At 39.5% G+C, this 17,286-nt stretch overlaps 1 protein-coding gene across 2 annotated transcripts; it reads left to right on the top strand.

Annotated features, from left to right (window-relative positions):
• Positions 1-252: 252 nt before the first annotated feature.
• On the top strand, positions 253-6,137 carry LOC149385308 (hyperosmolality-gated Ca2+ permeable channel 1.2-like). 2 transcript variants are annotated; one of them, XM_089625175.1, is made up of 12 exons: positions 253-578; positions 694-1,043; positions 1,348-1,506; positions 1,724-1,859; positions 1,992-2,093; positions 2,596-2,715; positions 2,796-2,876; positions 3,364-3,704; positions 3,791-4,036; positions 4,232-4,556; positions 4,663-4,896; positions 5,475-6,137. In XM_089625175.1, the coding sequence occupies exons 2-12, from the start codon at positions 730-732 to the stop codon at positions 5,724-5,726; spliced, it is 2,310 nt and encodes a 769-aa protein (XP_089481301.1). In that variant the 5' UTR covers positions 253-578; positions 694-729; the 3' UTR covers positions 5,727-6,137. The 2 variants fall into 2 exon arrangements, with proteins under 2 accessions (XP_089481301.1, XP_089481302.1); XM_089625176.1 differs by having other exon boundaries at positions 253-612.
• The last annotated feature ends 11,149 nt before the right edge of the window (positions 6,138-17,286 follow it).

The raw sequence follows: 17,286 nt of genomic DNA, 5'->3' as shown, positions 1-17,286 counted from the left end.
TTCCATGACAACGACGACACGGTCTCTTTCGCACCCACTACCAACTACCGCATTGGACCGTGTATTACACGCGCATCCAATGCTCGTCTTAATCCACCCATCTCCGTCTAAAACCTCCCAAAAGTAGCCGTTGGGACACAACCCTTCGTCATCCTTTGCCGACACCGCTGGAACTGCAAATCGCATTTAAAAAATAATTTTCTCTTTATTTTCCATTACTTTATAATTTTATATATACCACTAAATTAAAAAAAAAATACATTTGGAACCAAAACCCCTTTCGTTATTAGAACAATCCCTGTAAGATTGTCCTCTTCTCACTCCCCTTTTCCTTTTTTTTTTTTTTTTTCCTGATATTATCGTTAAAATAAATCCGCACACACTTTGTTGCGTTGGATGGTCGTGAATCGATTCTCTTCTGATAATCCCAGTTTTGGATTTTCTGAATAACTTATCTTTTACACTTACTCTTCTACGGAAAAAAAAAAAACAGTACCGTGCGTTTCAATTCTCGCCAAGGAATCTGTTCTTTCCTTGCTCAGCTTTTGGATCGAAAGTCCGTGCGTAACCTTGGGAAGGTATGATATCTCTGAGGAAATAGCGAAATTGTCGGTACGTATTGTGATGATACGTACATCTGTTTTACTCTGGTTAGTTTAACTAACTCAATTTCTAATTTGGTTGATGATTCAGGCCAGAGAAGAAAAGAAAGGAAAAATTAGTGTATAAATGGCTTCCTTAGGAGACATCGGACTTTCGGCGGCGATCAATCTTCTGACGGCGTTCGTTTTTCTGGTTCTGTTCGCGGTTCTGAGGCTTCAACCGTTCAACGATAGGGTTTACTTTCCGAAATGGTACCTGAAGGGTCTCCGGAGCAGTCCGTCGCGTTCCGGCGCGTTCGTACGGAGGTTCGTGAATTTAGACTTCAGGTCGTACCTCCGATTCCTCAATTGGATGCCCGCCGCTCTTCAGATGCCGGAGCCGGAGCTCATCGACCACGCCGGTCTCGACTCCGCCGTCTATCTCCGTATTTACTTGATCGGGTATTACTTCCTGTTCTTGTTTATTGATCAATTTAATTGGCAGTGTGGTATTGTGTGTTTTTGGAATTGGGCCTTTCAGAAGTCTATTATTAGGTTTTAGAGTCGAGAATTTTATTTATTTTGGGAAAAAAATATAAAACCTAAGTTTTGAGAGAAGCAAAATTAGTGTCGGAATATATCTAAATTGTTGTGTCTGTGATTTCAATTTTTGATGCCTTTATAAGGAATGAGTGGTGTTATGTGTGTATTTGGAATTAGAAAGTTTTGCTTACTCTCCATTTTGGTCTTGTTTGTATGTGCGCAGACTAAAGATATTTGTTCCTATAGCGTTGCTTGCTTGGGCAATCTTGGTGCCCGTAAACTGGACAAATAACACGCTGGAACTAAAAAGGGTGGTAAAGAATGTAACCTCGAACGACATTGATAAGCTCTCGATTTCGAATGTCGCGGATGGATCTCCTAGGTTTGTTGACTTTCTTCTTTGCTTGGCTTATCATGCTGAGCTCTTTATATATATATATATATATATATATATATATATATATATATATATTTTATTATTGTGGGTGCTGTTTAATTCTCTCACTGTTCTGTCAAAAGTCTCATGATTCCGGATATTTGGTTTATTAGAAAATTGCGAACCCTTTGTGCTCAAGTTCTTATTTTGCTCGATTTCGCAGACTTTGGACACATATAGTAATGGCCTACGCTTTCACCTTTTGGACATTTTTTGTGCTGTATAAAGAGTATGGAAAAGTTGCTGCAATGCGCTTGCAATTTCTTGCCTCGGAAAAGCGACGTCCTGACCAATTCACTGTAAGTTCTACCTTACGCTATCTAATCATTGTTGCATATTTTACGTTGCGTAAAGTGCATAGCAACAAAACATATTTTTCATCTACCGATCACCAAACTTATATCTGGGTCTTGAATATTGGCGGTTTGCAGGTGCTTGTTAGAAATGTACCGCCAGATTCTGACGAATCTGTAAGTGAGAATGTGGAGCACTTTTTCCTGGTCAATCATCCGGATACCTATCTGACAAACCAGGTCTGTTCCTGTTTTCTTGAGTTTTGTCACAAGACTTGGGTGTATTGTCTGAAACATAGTGGAGCTTGTGAGTTGTATTATTATTTGCCATCTAATTGTCTGAAACACAAGAGCGCTTATAAGTTGATTTCCAGGTTATAAATATATGTCTGTGCTGCTTAAAGTTTCAAGACAAGTCAAGCCAAGCAATTTGATGTGTACTTTTAGTTTTGTATTGAGAACTATTTAGCACTTGCACTTGGTTCTTATGATGAATTTAAGTGTTTCCTCTTTTGTTCTCTTTGGTATTGGAATGTGAATCCCAAACACGTGTTAATCCCTGCCAAGCAATTGTCTATCTGTTAGAGTCTTCATTTGTTGTACCCAAATTTACAAACTTAAGTCGTTACGAGAATCCTTATACAGTTATACTTGTGTAGACTCACCAAACATCTTTTTTGTCGTGATAATGATCGTGTCAACTCATGTGTTTATGAGTCTAATAATTTGGAAAAATATACAGGTGGTATATAATGCAAACACACTTTCGGGGTTAGTCAAGAAGAAGAAAAAACTGATGAACTGGCTTGTCTACTACACTAACAAGCTCCAAAGAAATTCTACCAAGAAGCCAATGACAAAGGTACTTATATTACTCGCTGTCTTCGATTGTAATTTCTGCTTTAACTTCCGTCGCAAACTCAAACCCATGTTTACTTACAGACTGGTTTTCTTGGACTTTGCGGGACTAAAGTGGATGCTGTTGATTATTACACATCTGAAGTTGAGAAATTGTCAAAAGAAGTAAGTGTTACGTTACATGTTGTAACCCTACATATATTTTATGCAGCTATGATATGTATTGAGTTTCTTTTTTTGTTTCTTTATGTTAAATTATTATAAGTATGTTTAATCACAAGATTGGTTACCCATTTGAATTAGTTATCCAGTGTCAGTTTGTTTGAGTGTTTACTTCAGTCTGTAAAGTGTCATTTTGATGATAGTTTTGAGATATGCCTATTGTTAATGAATAAAAATATATTTTTATTAGATGAAAGATCTAAAGCGTCCTTTTTCCCTTTTGCCGAGGCTTTTCCTTTAAATAAACTGGTGATAGAGTGTTCGAGCGAGCAAGCTTTTGAATATGTGGTGGTCTTTTGTTAAATAAGAATTTAACTGTTTGTGTATACAATTTTATTTACTATTGAAAATTTCATGTGTTTTTTTTCCTTCGATGAAATTTCAAGTGCTTATAGCTCCGTAATGAATTGGTGTTTATTGAAATTTTCAGATAGCTGAAGAACGGGAAAAAGTTATGAACAATCCGAGTTCCGTCATGCCGGCAGCATTTGTGTCCTTCAAAAATCGATGGGGAGCTGCTGTTTGTGCTCAAACTCAGCAATCAAGGAATCCAACTGTTTGGTTGACCGAGTGGGCTTCAGAGCCACGAGATATATATTGGCAGAACTTGGCAATCCCATATGTTTCGCTCTCGATTCGGAGGCTGATTATGGCAGTTGCATTCTTTTTCCTCACTTTTTTTTTCATGATTCCCATTGCATTCGTGCAAACTCTTGCAAGTATTGAAGGACTTCAGAAAAAAGCAAAATTCTTAGCGCCCATCTTAAAGTTGTGAGTTTAGCGCATCCTTTAACCATTCTTTTTAGTTGATATGTATTCGTTAAGCGTACCTAATAAACGACTTCTTCCGTCTGCAGTGATTTCATCAAGTCATTCATCGCAGGTTTTCTCCCTGGTATTGTGCTGAAGCTGTTTCTCATATTTCTGCCGTCAATATTGATGATCATGGCGAAATTTGAAGGCTTTACATCCATATCCACTCTGGAGAGAAGAGCAGCGTCTAGATACTACCTCTTCAATTTTGTGAACGTATTTCTGGGAAGCATAATTGCAGGGACTGCGTTTCAGCAACTAAGTACATTCCTCAACCAATCACCAAAGAAGTATGTCGTCGTCAAAGTTTGGTTTAATTCGTTTTATTCGGGTCTACTTTTGCATGTTTTTTTTCCACTACTAATCGGCATAGAGATGTAAAAAAAACAATTTGGGAACAGTTTGCATGTTGTTTCCCACTAATTATCACCTTTCAATTTCCCAGAATTTTGTATAGCTTACAACATCGTCGTTTTTTTCAACAGGATTCCAGAGACAATTGGGATAGCAATCCCATTGAAAGCAACCTTTTTCATTACCTACATAATGGTCGATGGATGGGCTGGTATAGCCGGAGAGATTTTAATGGTTAAACCACTGATAATGTATCACTTGAAGAATTTCTTCTTGGTGAAGACTGAGAAGGACAGAGAAGAAGCCATGGACCCAGGAAGTCTCGGTTTCAACACCGGAGAGCCTCGTATCCAATTGTATTTCTTATTAGGCCTTGTGTATGCCCCGATCACTCCGATCCTGCTTCCCTTCATCATCATTTTCTTTGGCTTTGCTTATCTCGTGTTCCGTCATCAGGTAAATAATTTTCAGTTCTCGCTTTCTCGTGTACCCAAACAATTTCTACTTTAAAGGGCTAGTCAAAGCAATTTCTCACTTATGGTTTTTATATTCAATTCTGCAGATCATAAATGTCTACAACCAGGAGTATGAGAGCGGCGCAGCTTTCTGGCCAGATGTCCATTTCCGACTCATAATAGCACTGATTACTTCACAAATCCTTTTGATGGGATTGATGGGTACAAGAGGGATCGCCATTGCATCGCCCATTATCATCGTACTTCCAGTACTCACAATCTGGTTCCACAAGTTCTGCACTGGCCGTTACGAATCCGCATTTGTTAAATATCCCCTGCAGGTAAAATATTTAACTCTTAAAAAAAAACCATCATAAAGTCAATTATGATCCATCCATACTTCAATAAATAAATTATAGGAATTTTTTTTATAAATGGCGGACAGTATTCACAAAACTCTCGATATAAATGTAGCTTCTCAGAATCCTTAAAATGCTTGAAAATGTGATATTTTCTAAAACTACAAGAAAAGATGTGGTATCTCCATAACTCCCTTTGATATGTGATATTTTCCAATAAAAAGTTAATAATTTAATACTTACAACAAAAAATACATGTAGTCTAACAATATATAAACAATAAATACCATATATATGAGACCTTTTACACTCGAGGGGTCAACTTGAATTTTGTTTCCCAATTCTATTTTCTTCACATTATACTGAAAATTTAAATGAAAAGGGATCAACTTGAATTTTATGTCCCAATTCTATTTCCTTCACATTACACCGAAAATTCAAATGAAAATCAAACAATTATTTTCAAGCTACCAATCATAGTGTTAAAAAGACGTGTCATTTTTCTTTTCCGTTATTTTTAATTTTTTTTTTTTTGTTGTTGGTGTGTCTGTGAATTTCAGGAGGCGATGATGAAAGACACGCTGGAGCGAGCAAGAGAGCCGCATTTGAACTTGAAAGGGTACCTTCAGAACGCGTACACGCATCCGGTTTTCAAAGACTCCGAGGACGATGAAAATGATGACGTGGCATCCGAGAAGTGGGAGAGCGAGAGCATGCTCGTGGCCACCACACGCCAGTCCCGCAAGAACACGCCCTTGCCCAGCAAAGTTAGCGCCGGTTCTTCACCTTCTCTACGCGACCGCATCGAATAATAGAATCACAACTAGCTGTACATTTCAACTTTGGCAGAATAGGAAAAACTTGAATGTGCAAATAGTATATCATGTAGAAAGAGAGACTGGTTCTTTCTTGGGTTCAAAGAAAGGACTAGCAATCAACCAATGTAGAGTGACTTCAGTCGTTATGCGCGTTTTCTTTTTTTTATGAGAGTTATTAATTGGTCTGTAAATTAATTTAGTGCTACGTTTCACTATTCTTTTTCTCTTTTTTTTTTTTTTTTTTTTTTTCCTTTTCTTTTTCTTGTTGTGGAATTAAAGAAACTTGTCTATCTACTTTTTCATCCCCTTTTTAACTTTTGAACTTCTCTTTTTAAACAAGAAGCTGCAAACTTTAATTAGGACAAAGTAATTTTATTTAGAATATATGCTCTTTCTTTTTTTGTATATGGGAAGTGTGTGTCAAAATTCTAACCATTCTTTTTTATTTTATTTCATTGGTTCCTGCACGCAGAGTTGCAGACTGCTTCCATGTGATAAATTTCCTTGTCGCGTCCATATTCTAATGTATACTATAAAGTTTTTCTCTTTACGAAGTAAAGTTTTTGGGTCCTGGTTTTGCTTGGTGGGTTGGTTTTGTGGTGGTCTGTTCGTCGGTTTTTCTTCTAGTTGTGGGTAGGGAGTGCTTTTCTGTGGGTTTAGCTGGTCTGGTTTGGGATACACGAGGGAAGGTGAGCCTTAGAAACACTGGGTGTGGCTTGTTTAGAGTGCTAGGGTAGGGAAAGTAGTCTCCGTGTCAGAGACATGTCTCAGGGGGAGAAAGATTGGAAGGAAGAAATGGAGCTACCTCATTCATGGCGAAAAACCTAGTCATCACTAGGAACATTGATGTGGACGGAAGATGTGCGGAGTCAACTTTTCTGGCCGGAAAAATTATTTCGGACAAGAAATGGGGGTGGAGTGCTAAGAGTGTTTTCGAGGTTTTTTCCGGGGTGTGGCGTTGCAAGAAGGGGTGATTTGTCAAGGAAATCAAGCCCGACATTGTGCAATTCCAATTCGAGAATCAGGAAGATGTGAATCGAGTGTTGGGAGGGAGACCATGGATTATGAAGGGGTTTCAACTGGTGGTGGTGGACTGGCCGGCCATCAAGATAGTGGAGGAACTGGATTTCTCGTTCACACCGGTTTGAGTTCGTCTTCGTGGCCAGTTCCGAGGGGCTCGTCCCAATGTTTAGGAAGTTCCTTGGCTATGGCGGACGTGAAGGAAATGACATGAGATTCAAGGTTTTGATGGACATAAGGAAACACATTTTTCCAGGGTTCTTTTTGGATAGAGACGAAAGGTTACCACTATGGATACATGAGAAATATGAGAAGCTAGGGAAGTTGTGTTATAAATGTGGATATTTGGGCCATGACAATCTCGACTGCAACCGGAAAGATTATGTGAGAATAAATATTGACAATTCGCCGAGGGGTTATCATTTATGGGGGGTGGATCCACGTGAGTCGACTTTCAAGCATTGTTACACGGATCTGGAATTTCTCGTCGGAAGAGGGAAACACAAATTCCCGGTGGAGTGGAGAGAAAATTATGTGAATGGAGGTTACTCCTCGGAGGAGACGAAGCAGAAACTTCTTATCAGCGAATTTCCAGACGAAATATCAACGGAGATGCTAGGCTCAATGAAACAGTCCGGTCGAAGTCAGGGAGAGAGTGCCCAAATCTCTGACGAAGGACGTGCTGGCATGAGTACAAAAGAACTGGTGACGTGGAAGGGAGACGCTCCTAGGGGCAACGTGTCACGTGGAGATTGGGCAAAGGTCGCTCAAGGACGAAAGCAGAGTTTGGGCAGTAGTAGTGGCGGTGAGACATCCTCGACGCAGGAATTGGCTACAAAAAAAGCTTTGATTCTTCCATACGTGTTAGTGGTCCTCAGAGCGCGTCGCAAGCGCGGAGGATGTGGTGAAGAGGGCGATATGGCAGGATGGAAGTGGGGCGAATAAACTTCCTGAGAAAGCTATTGGAAATGTAGATAACTGGCCCAAATCGTCTTTTTGGCCTGGTTTGCAGGGGAAAGCCCACATTGAAGGGCCTATGACGAATAGGTATGGGAGTTCCTCAACTGGAGAATGGGAGTGAAATAGGCCTAGCCCAAACCAGGAACCAAGTGCCAAAAGGAAATGGAGACCAAGGAGGTTGACGGGGCAAACTGGCCAGGACGGAGGATAAGCTGAAGGGTGCGGTCGAGAACCCAGAGTATGGCTCGAAAACGGCGGTTAAAGGTATGGCTTTAGGCTTTGCGGCTGTTTTTGCTCTTGGCATCAATAAGAAGAAGACGACAACAAGAGAAAGAAAGGTGGTGGTTCCCCGGCGGAAGAATGGAGCTCCGGGGGGAAAAAGGGGTGCAATATTGGGAAAGAATTCCGGTAGGGTAGTGGCGGAGACCGACCCAAGCGAGATAAATTCCAACATGGCCAAGGAGGCAGGCCTTAACACCCCTCTACGTCCATGTTAGTTCTCTTATGTAGTTTCTAGGGTCTCAATCAAGACACGGCAGTGGAGGCTCTTTGGAGTCTCAGGAGGAGATGAAATTTGGATATTATTTTTCTTATGGAAAAAAAGATGGGGTACGGTAAGATGCAACAATTAAGGGTATGGTAAGATGCAACAATTAAGGGAACGGTTTGATTTTTGGGGAAGAGCCGTGGTGGCTTGAGGAATTCCATTTGGGCAGTGATGATGGGTGATACCAGTGTGGCGGATTAGGATTTTTTTTTTTGTGGGTACGGGCCTCCATTCCGAGATGAGAGACCGAGGTTTTGTGATGGTATGTCAAATATGGTGGGCGTGTCGGGGAGGCCATGGATGGATATAGGGGATTTAAATTTGATCATCTCCAAACATGAGAAGAAATAGGGGGCCTCGGTGACGTGGGGGACTAGAAGCATCCTTAGCGTTTTTTGTGGGAGATTGGTGGAGTTTATTTGGGTGCCGCCGGGGGGACATTTGTTGGTGAAAAAATCGGGTTGGTATCAGACACGAAGAATCGCTCTGACACCAGGGGTTGTTGATTATTCACCTTATCATAATAGCCGTGCGGAAAAATAATTAATTATGCTATCTTAAACTAATCAATTTAATGGTTATTAAAACAAGATGTAGTTTTGTTTAATTAATTTAACCATGAGAGCATATGTGTCAAGCAACCAATATAAAGAGACGAGTTATTGGAAAACTTACAGTTTCTCGTTAAGCTTTTTGAATCGAAATCTCCTCGAGCTCCTCGTCTTCTCATTGTCTCGTAAGTGTGTATAAAAATTGACCGAAAATTGGTTAAACTGATAACCAAACCGATCCGGAGCCGAAAATCGGTGCCACGTCATCAAACCGAAAATTCGGTTCAGTTAACCGAAACCGAATTTAAGAACCGGTTCGGTTATCGGTTTTGAGTATCCAAAAATTCGGTTATCGGTTATTTAACCGATTTTTTTTATAAAATGGATAACCAGTTTTGAAACCGGATAACCAGTTTTAAAACCGGATAACCGATTTGAACCGGATAACCGAATTTTTTGATTTTGAAGAGATTTAAACCAATTATGAAATCGGTTAACTGATTTTTTCGGTTAATCGGTTTCAGAACTGGTTAACCAGTTTTAAAACGGTTATAAAACTGGTTATCGGTTTTACAGAATCGGTTAACCGAATTTTCGGTTAACCGATTTTCGGTTTTAGACCAATTACGTTCGGTCATTGGTCCAAAATTTTCAAAACCGAAAATTCGGTTTCGGTTTTCAAATTAGTCCAAAACTGAACCGAACCGAACCGATTTCACCCATATCGTCTCGTCTCAGCCTCCCAAGACTGAACTCTCCTTTATACTAGAATTATATTTACTCATCGTGACGAGTGTCCACTGATCTAGTCAGTTCGTGATCAAGATCCTCTAGGTTCAACCCGTATCGAGAAATGTCAATTATTCTGTTATACATTTCTTGATACATATATACCCAAAGCAGCGTTGCTTCCCCAACGAAAGATTCTTCCGAACATACATACTTCGAAAGTGCCAGCAATCTATCGGTTATGGAATCAACCCTTAGGTGAGTGAACATGACTTTCTTTCAGGAAGGCTGGATTCCGTATCTGTCAACCATTTCCCACTCGAATCATGTTCCGAAACTCCCAAGACATAAGTTGTGATTAACATGATAGTAGCCTTTTAGCGAATCAGTCAAAGAGCGTGGTAACATGATCCAGTGTCCATGATCACTTCAGGACTTAGATCAAGTCTCATTGTGACCATCATAGCGACCTCGGTTAGTTTGTCAGAACGGTACTTAAATGACACATCTGCAACCAAAGCCTGTTTGGGTCGTGCACTTACCACAAGTGCAGAATGCTTGCACGTTGTGATCATCCTTCACTAGTGTTCCACATATATGACTTTAGATACAACTATCCAGGCGTGTTTAGTCATCGACCATGTTTTATCTCACCGCCCGAACTCAGGTGCCCAACACGTGACTCGGTTTAATACGGAGGCTACGGATGATAGTTGCTATTGATTCTAATATTCGGAGCTTAACCCACTAATCATATGACGCTAATAAAATAAACCATTATTCTATTTAGTAATCATTTATAATGTATTCATTATCTCTCGTGGGCAAGAATTCCTAATAATAACGACCTCAGTGGAGCTTTCTTTTATTCTAAGTCGGCGACATGGAAGGAAGTTTGGTCTTTTAAGTTTCACGAAAGATATAGACTATTCTTGTGGCGGGTGGGGAGAATGAGTTTTCCGATGCATGTAGACTTGCTATATGCATCCCGGGAATTGATAAATCGTGCAGAATATGTGACATGGAAGAGGAGACTTTATGGCACCTGATGTTCTCGTGCGTTGTAGCCAAGGCGTTGTGGCTCGACCTGGTTTTTGGAAAACAGTGGAACACCTCGACCTCGAGAAAGAGTTATTGGCATGTAACAAAGAGGCGAGACCGGTGATAGGCTCGGATGATTTTATGTGCAGAGCTATCGCGATTATGGAAACCGTTTGGCGACATCGGAATAGCCGAGATTTCCGGCGGTGACGTCTCGACGGGTTGAGAGTATAGGCGCATAGTCTTCTTTCAAAGATTCAGAAGTCGGCTGTTACATGTCCTCATGATGGGCGGTCCAAGAATGAGAATGTGATCGAGGATCAGAAATGGGTCAAGCCAGAGACTGGAGACATCAAGATCAATACATACGCATCCTTTTCCCTGCTGGGATCATTGCTAGGGACTCGACTACCAAGGTGATGTGGATGTGGCGTGGAAGAGTCAGAGCGAGATCGGCTATTGAGGCAGAGCTTGTTGGGGTTCTAATGGTGGTCCAACTTGGGAAGTTTCGCAATCATCATAGAGTATTTGTAGATAGGGATAACAGGGTAATTATGGAGGAGAAAGCGTGTTCAAATTGTCCTTGTACTCCCACCTATGAGCTGATTTATTCTCTGGTTGGTTGTTTTGAAGGTTGTAAATTTGGCTGAGTGTCTCGGAGGCAAAATCCAGGGGCTCAACAGCTATGTTGATGGGCAAGGAGAGATTTTGGAGATGGTTTTTTGTGTAACAAGGGATGTCCCGCCCCTTGCGTGAGACGTGTTTACGGCGGAAGCCAGTGATTAATGAAGACGGATAGGATGCGCTTTCTTCCTCGTCACACCTGTTTAGGGGTGGGGAGGTTTAAGGTGGCTCTTTCTAATTTAAAAAAAAAATGTACTAATATCCTCCATATATACCGTGTATCATTTTTTTTTTTGAAAAAGTGTAGTGATTTTTTTAATGCGTAGCGATTTTTCTTTAATCTTTTTTTTTTTTTTTTTTTTTTTGTATATGGGAAGTGTTTCAAAATTCTAGCCATGCCTTTTCTTTTCCACGTGTTTAATTTTCGGTTAGCCATAGACCAGACTACTGATATATTTATCGGGAATAGGAAAACAAAAAATTAAATAATGTCGGTTCGCCCCTTGTTTTGTTGCACACCAAAGAAGCCCATTGTTTCTTAACCCTTTTAACAAAATAAAGTTGTCCATGGTTGGTTCACTGGTTGGTTTACGATGGTTTATTTTGTTTATTAACAGTAGTGAATGGTCACTGGATAAGTGTTGAGCAGTTAAGGGATTAAAATTGATGGCTCAATGGTCGGTACCAAGGATTGAAATTTCGCGGAAACCGGACGAAAACCAAAAATTTTTAGAGTCTCGGTATTGGTTCTTACAAAACTGGAACTTTCCTTGAATTTTGTGGTAACTCGGATGATAATCAAGATGGAAACCGGTTCGTGAAAACCGGCTTGGTTTATTGATTTTTTTGGAACATGGTATTTAAGAGGAAACCAAGACTAAAATAAAAAAAAGTGTCGGGAAGTTTTAGGGTTTTTTTCGCTTGGCTGAAGGCGATTTGTCACTGTTTTTTTGTCAAATCCCAGGAATTCCTTCCTTTTCCGGCAATCTGAAGGTGACTGTTCCCTACGTCTTGACGGAAAGGGAGCGAGGAGAATGGTAAGTGTTCAAATCCCGACAAATTTCAAACCTTGATTAAATAGTGTTTTTTATGAAATTTCTTGTGAGTTTTTTTGTAATTAAGTTCAATTTCTTAGTTTCTAACTTAATTATTGGTATTAATATGAGTTTAGATCCAAAAAATTTCAATTTTTTTGTCACATCCGAAAATAGAATTTTGATTTGAATGTGTTTTTAGGTTTTTTTGTCAAATTAGTTGTGGAATATGAATGTTTACGTATAATTAGTTGGTTTTTAACATGAATATTATCATTATTTTAATTTTGTATCCAAATTTGTTTAATTTATTTGTTAAATCCGAATTTAATATAATTTTAAATAAATGTTGTGTTGTTAATTTTTTATTCTAGTGTTGTTATTTGGTTTATCATTATGTTGTATTATTTGAATTATGACTTGTAATGTAATGGAGATATTGTATACTATTTCCATTTTATCTTATCTTATGTATGAATTTTTATAAATATTTGTTCACTGGATTCTTCTCGGTAAATACGGTATTTGACGGTATTAATCGACGGTAACGGTAACTTCAGCGATGCAGTTTATCATTTTCGTTTTTGTATTCCACGGTATATCACTGACTTATCATAGGATATCAGCAAAATCTGAGTCTCGGAATGATAACGGTATTTCGTTCTTTGATTGATACTCGATAGACAAAATATTTTTCAAAAAACATAAAAATGGGTGGGTTGGGTTTTTTTTTTTCCCGGTAATATGCTCTATGTGAACAAGAATTATATAATATTTTTCCGAAGAATATTTATTTTATATTTTGTTCTTATAAAACAGGAGATTTACATAAGGTTCTATACGTAATACTTTAAATCGCTAAAAAATTAGGTAAGGGAAGAAGAAGCAACCTCTTATCTTATCACCTAAAAATGATCAGTTTTTGATCGAAGTGTTTATGAAATCATTCGCTATGAGTCAATGACAAACAAAACAAAAATCTAATGGTCAAGGTCAATCCTGTTTAAAAGTAGAATAATTCACGAGTGTGATGCCAAGATTTCGTAAGTCAATGCCATTCTTTTTTTTTTTTTTCCAATGTTTTTTTTCTTGCTAAATCCTCACACAAATATGTGCTCCCAATTTTCGTTCTTCATCATGTCGGGGCGTCATCAAAAGTCTTTGTCACGTTTTAAAATTGTCTTTTATTCTTCTTTTAATTAACAGAAGAAGTTTGGTCCGAGGAAAGATTGTCTCTATGTGGTGTGGTGGGAAAACTAAGACTTGTACATCTACGCTTGTTCGAAATATCTTGAAGATGACATTTTTTTTTATTGTGTGACCCTAAAACTCAAAAGTATCTTGTGAGACACGACAAAAAAAAAATTCCGACGGGTTCATAATCTTGATGGGAGTCGGCTACTGTTAGGACTCGTATTTTAGAGGGTACCAATTGGCTCGAGAGGGTAGCAATGAAAACTTGGAGAAAAAATTACAAAATAATTGAGTTTTTGATTTCTTACAATAATGGATTTGATAACTTTTGTTGAAAATATGGCTCTGTGATGAAATTTTTAAAAAGGCTGGTTCTCAAGTCACCTTTGGCTTAAAACTCTTGCTTAGAGTTGTTCTCCCAGTTGTTTTTCTCTTTCTGAAAAGGAAGAAAAAAAAGTCCCAACACAATTCAATGCAATCAGATAATTCAGGTTAGAATCCAAAGAGTTAGTAAAACAAATTTTAAAGGAAAAAGATATCGTGTATTACTAAAATAATCTCATACAAATTCGATGCATGTTATTACTCCCTTGTTGATAATGAAATACTGATTGTTACTAAAAATATAAAAATAAGATATTATTAATAAAGTACATAACATTATAACATTAATGAAGCGCAATACATACTAAATAAAATATCACACCAATTATACTGATAAAAATATAAATACAATATTCCCAATAAAAATTAAACTTGACACATACACACACGACATTATAGAGAAAACAAGTGCATGCGTATAATCAAATAAAAACAAGTAATTAAATTACTTGAATAAAACTATTTTTTTTATTTTTTTCTTTCATTTATTTTGATTATTTAAATTTATATATGAAATGCAATGTTTATGTAATCTAAATCCCAAAATATGTCTTTTTTATTAAGGTGATTCTTTTTTTTTATTAATTTTTTTATATCAATGTAATATTCAATGTTATTATAAATCAATTTGATATTTTTATATAGAAAAATAATATAATATTTATAAGATTACTAATGATGTAAAAAATTAATAGAGGGGTTGATGTGCAATTAATATGAAGTAATATTGAAAAATATAAAAAGATAATATTCTTTTTGGTGTGAGAATTGGTGTCGTACATTGGAGATGAAAACATTATTTGATGCGATAGTTGTACTAATTTGATGTTATGGGTTGGAGGTGGTCTTAGTCCCATTGTATACCGTTTCAATGTTTTCTTAGTTGTATTTTTTTTTATTAAGTAGAGTACTTTAAAATTGAAGTAATTAATAAAAAAATTAAAAGAAAATAAAAATATGGGGCTCCAAAAACCGTAAATTTAGTATCATGAAAAGTATTTTAAAATTTCAATTCCATTTCTTATGGTTCCAAAAATTTTCGATATCATTTATGACGATTTTGACCCTTATTTTTCGTAAAATATGAGACTAAGACCAAAGAATCCCATTTTTCAAGTTTCATAATTCTATCTCTTTCAGTAATAATGGGAAATTGGGATTTGTTTATAGCTTTAAAGTAAGGATTAATTACATTTTTTTCGCCTTAACTTCGGCATCATTAAATAGGTGGTTCTTGATACTTTAAAAACTGCGTTATTCCCCCTTCAAGTTAGACCCCAATTCCTTTTTAATCCTTCTGTTAAGTTTGTCGTCAAAATGATCACGTTTTGATTAAATAAAGGTATTAGTATAATAGTAAACTTGATTTTAAAATATAAACAAAAAATTCTTCTCGCTCTCTCTCTCTACTCTTCTTCGGCAAACCTGGCCACATAAAAAAAAAACCGTTAAGCCAAACAACAGCTCCAACGCAATTGTTGAGACTTGGTTCCTCGAAAGTATCTCGACCACGGCAGTGCGAAGCGTCCTTCCCAGATCTATGTCCTCTTCGATGTGCATACTGTTATACCGTCATTTTTCTTATGGTAAAAACAACGTCTCAATTGCAAAAACGACGTTACAATATAAAAGGACAATTTAGTCAAATGCTAAAAATACGCATGACTAAAACCAAGCGACAAGCGAATTTGGGACAAATGACAAGCGACAAGCGAATTTGGGACAAGCGACAAGCGCCAAACGACAAGCGCCAAGCGACAAGCACCAAGCGCCAAGCGCAAGCGACAAGCGACAAGCGCCAAGCGACAAGCGCCAAGCACCGTTTTTTTTTTCCTATAAATAGTTCATTCTCTCAACCCCAGAATTGACTCTCAAGTCATTCTCTCGACTCAAAATATTCTCTCAACCCCAAAATTCTCTCAGCCAAATACTCTCCCAACTTCAAAATTATCCCGGATCATAAACAAAGACCGAGAGCCACCTCTCGATGGGAGGAAGAAAAACAAAAATCCAAGAATCCACTCACATAGCAAACACATTCGCCCTGAACTACGTCATGACCTGATCCCGCAAAGCGGGTACGTAGGCAGCTCACGAAGAGCACGGTCACACCCCCCATTCACCTTACTCGCTCCTCAAAAAACACAATGCATCTTGAGAGCCGAGGAAACGTGACCCTGGCAACAAAATATCGAGACACGTCGCAAGCTCGCACCCTGACACGTGTCCCGTAAATGTTATCCGAGAAATCGCATTAACATTTTGGCGCTAGAAGGAGGGGATCTCGAGAACAACCACGAGCTCTCCACCGGCAAACTCACTTCCTCTACGGAAGACCATAAAACTCACGTTTAACAAATGGCTAGCCACCTAGCTATCTCCGAGGGCGGCGCCCCTCCGGCGGGAAGCATCGCTTTCAACACTCGGGCCCGAGCCCGCCTAGCCCAAGAGAATGCCGCCCCCCGAGAGGAATCTCTCCCCGCACTCGTTCAAGGCGACCGAGACGCAAGAATGGAGCGAATCGAGACGAGTATCTTTCGTCTCGCCGGCATTGTCGCGAAACTCGGAGGCCAAGACACCCTCATCAACGACGTCTTCGACGAGCAAGACGTACCGGAGTATATCCCGTTGGGATCGGAAATTGAAGACTCGGAGCAAGTCCCCGGCGACAACCCCGAAGGCGAAGCACCTGAGCCCCTTCAAGGAGAAAGCGATGATGTCCCCGATCCGAGCATTCAGGACATCGGCCACAACCACCTCGAAGGAGCACGAGGAGTTCATTACCATCATCGGCGCCGTCAGGTTGGCCGAGCGATGGTCGAGCCAAGGCCACGAAACCACCCGGCCGTCTCACAAAGCTCTCGCTCCTTCGTTGAGGCTAGAACAGATCGGTCGCGTCCGTCCACCTTCGATCGCCGAGGCCACGAAGAGGACATGGCGGATAGCGGCGATACTCGAAGGTTCGCGCCACCAAGATGTGTCCATAACCCGAGACCCGGGACCCGCCACGGTCAAGACCAAAGGCAACAGCTAAACGCTCGATGGGAGATTCCACGGAATCCCCACCCCCCGGCGAACCCCCGAGCGGCAACGGGACCGATCCTGACCGATCCAACTCCACCATACATTGTGCCTCTCGACCAAGCATCTAACGAGAGAGGACGCACGATGAGACTTGCCCCCGCGGCAACCCCCACTAACAATACAGACGTGATGACACTCTTCCAAAATTTGAGGGACGAAGTGCAAGGCATAAGAGCAACCCAAACATTGACGCCAGACGTCCGCAACATGATGGAAGACGCTGCGTCTCCATTCACCACGAATATCCTCGCAGAGGATTTCAAGCACGACTTCATTCTACCGCGCATCCCTACTTACGATGGAAAGGCTGACCCACTTTGTCACATACAGCAGTACCAGATGTGGATGAAAGTGGGGAGACACTCAATGGCGATCATGTGTGAGGC

The sequence above is a fragment of the Urtica dioica genome, chromosome 9, assembly GCF_054948205.1.
Source record: "Urtica dioica subsp. dioica isolate 48M chromosome 9, U.dioica_male_clone48M_v1_H2, whole genome shotgun sequence".
In the NCBI taxonomy this organism is placed as follows: domain Eukaryota; kingdom Viridiplantae; phylum Streptophyta; class Magnoliopsida; order Rosales; family Urticaceae; genus Urtica; species Urtica dioica.
This window is presented reverse-complemented; position numbering and strand designations above follow the sequence as displayed.

Excerpts from the sequence above, each read along its gene's own strand:
- LOC149385308 (XM_089625175.1), top strand. The coding sequence starts at position 730 with ATGGCTTCCTTAGGAGACATCGGACTTTCGGCGGCGATCAATCTTCTG. Across the intron at positions 1,044-1,347 it reads CTCCGTATTTACTTGATCGG|ACTAAAGATATTTGTTCCTA; the intron begins GTATTACTTCCT and ends GTATGTGCGCAG. Across the intron at positions 3,705-3,790 it reads TTAGCGCCCATCTTAAAGTT|TGATTTCATCAAGTCATTCA; the intron begins GTGAGTTTAGCG and ends TTCCGTCTGCAG.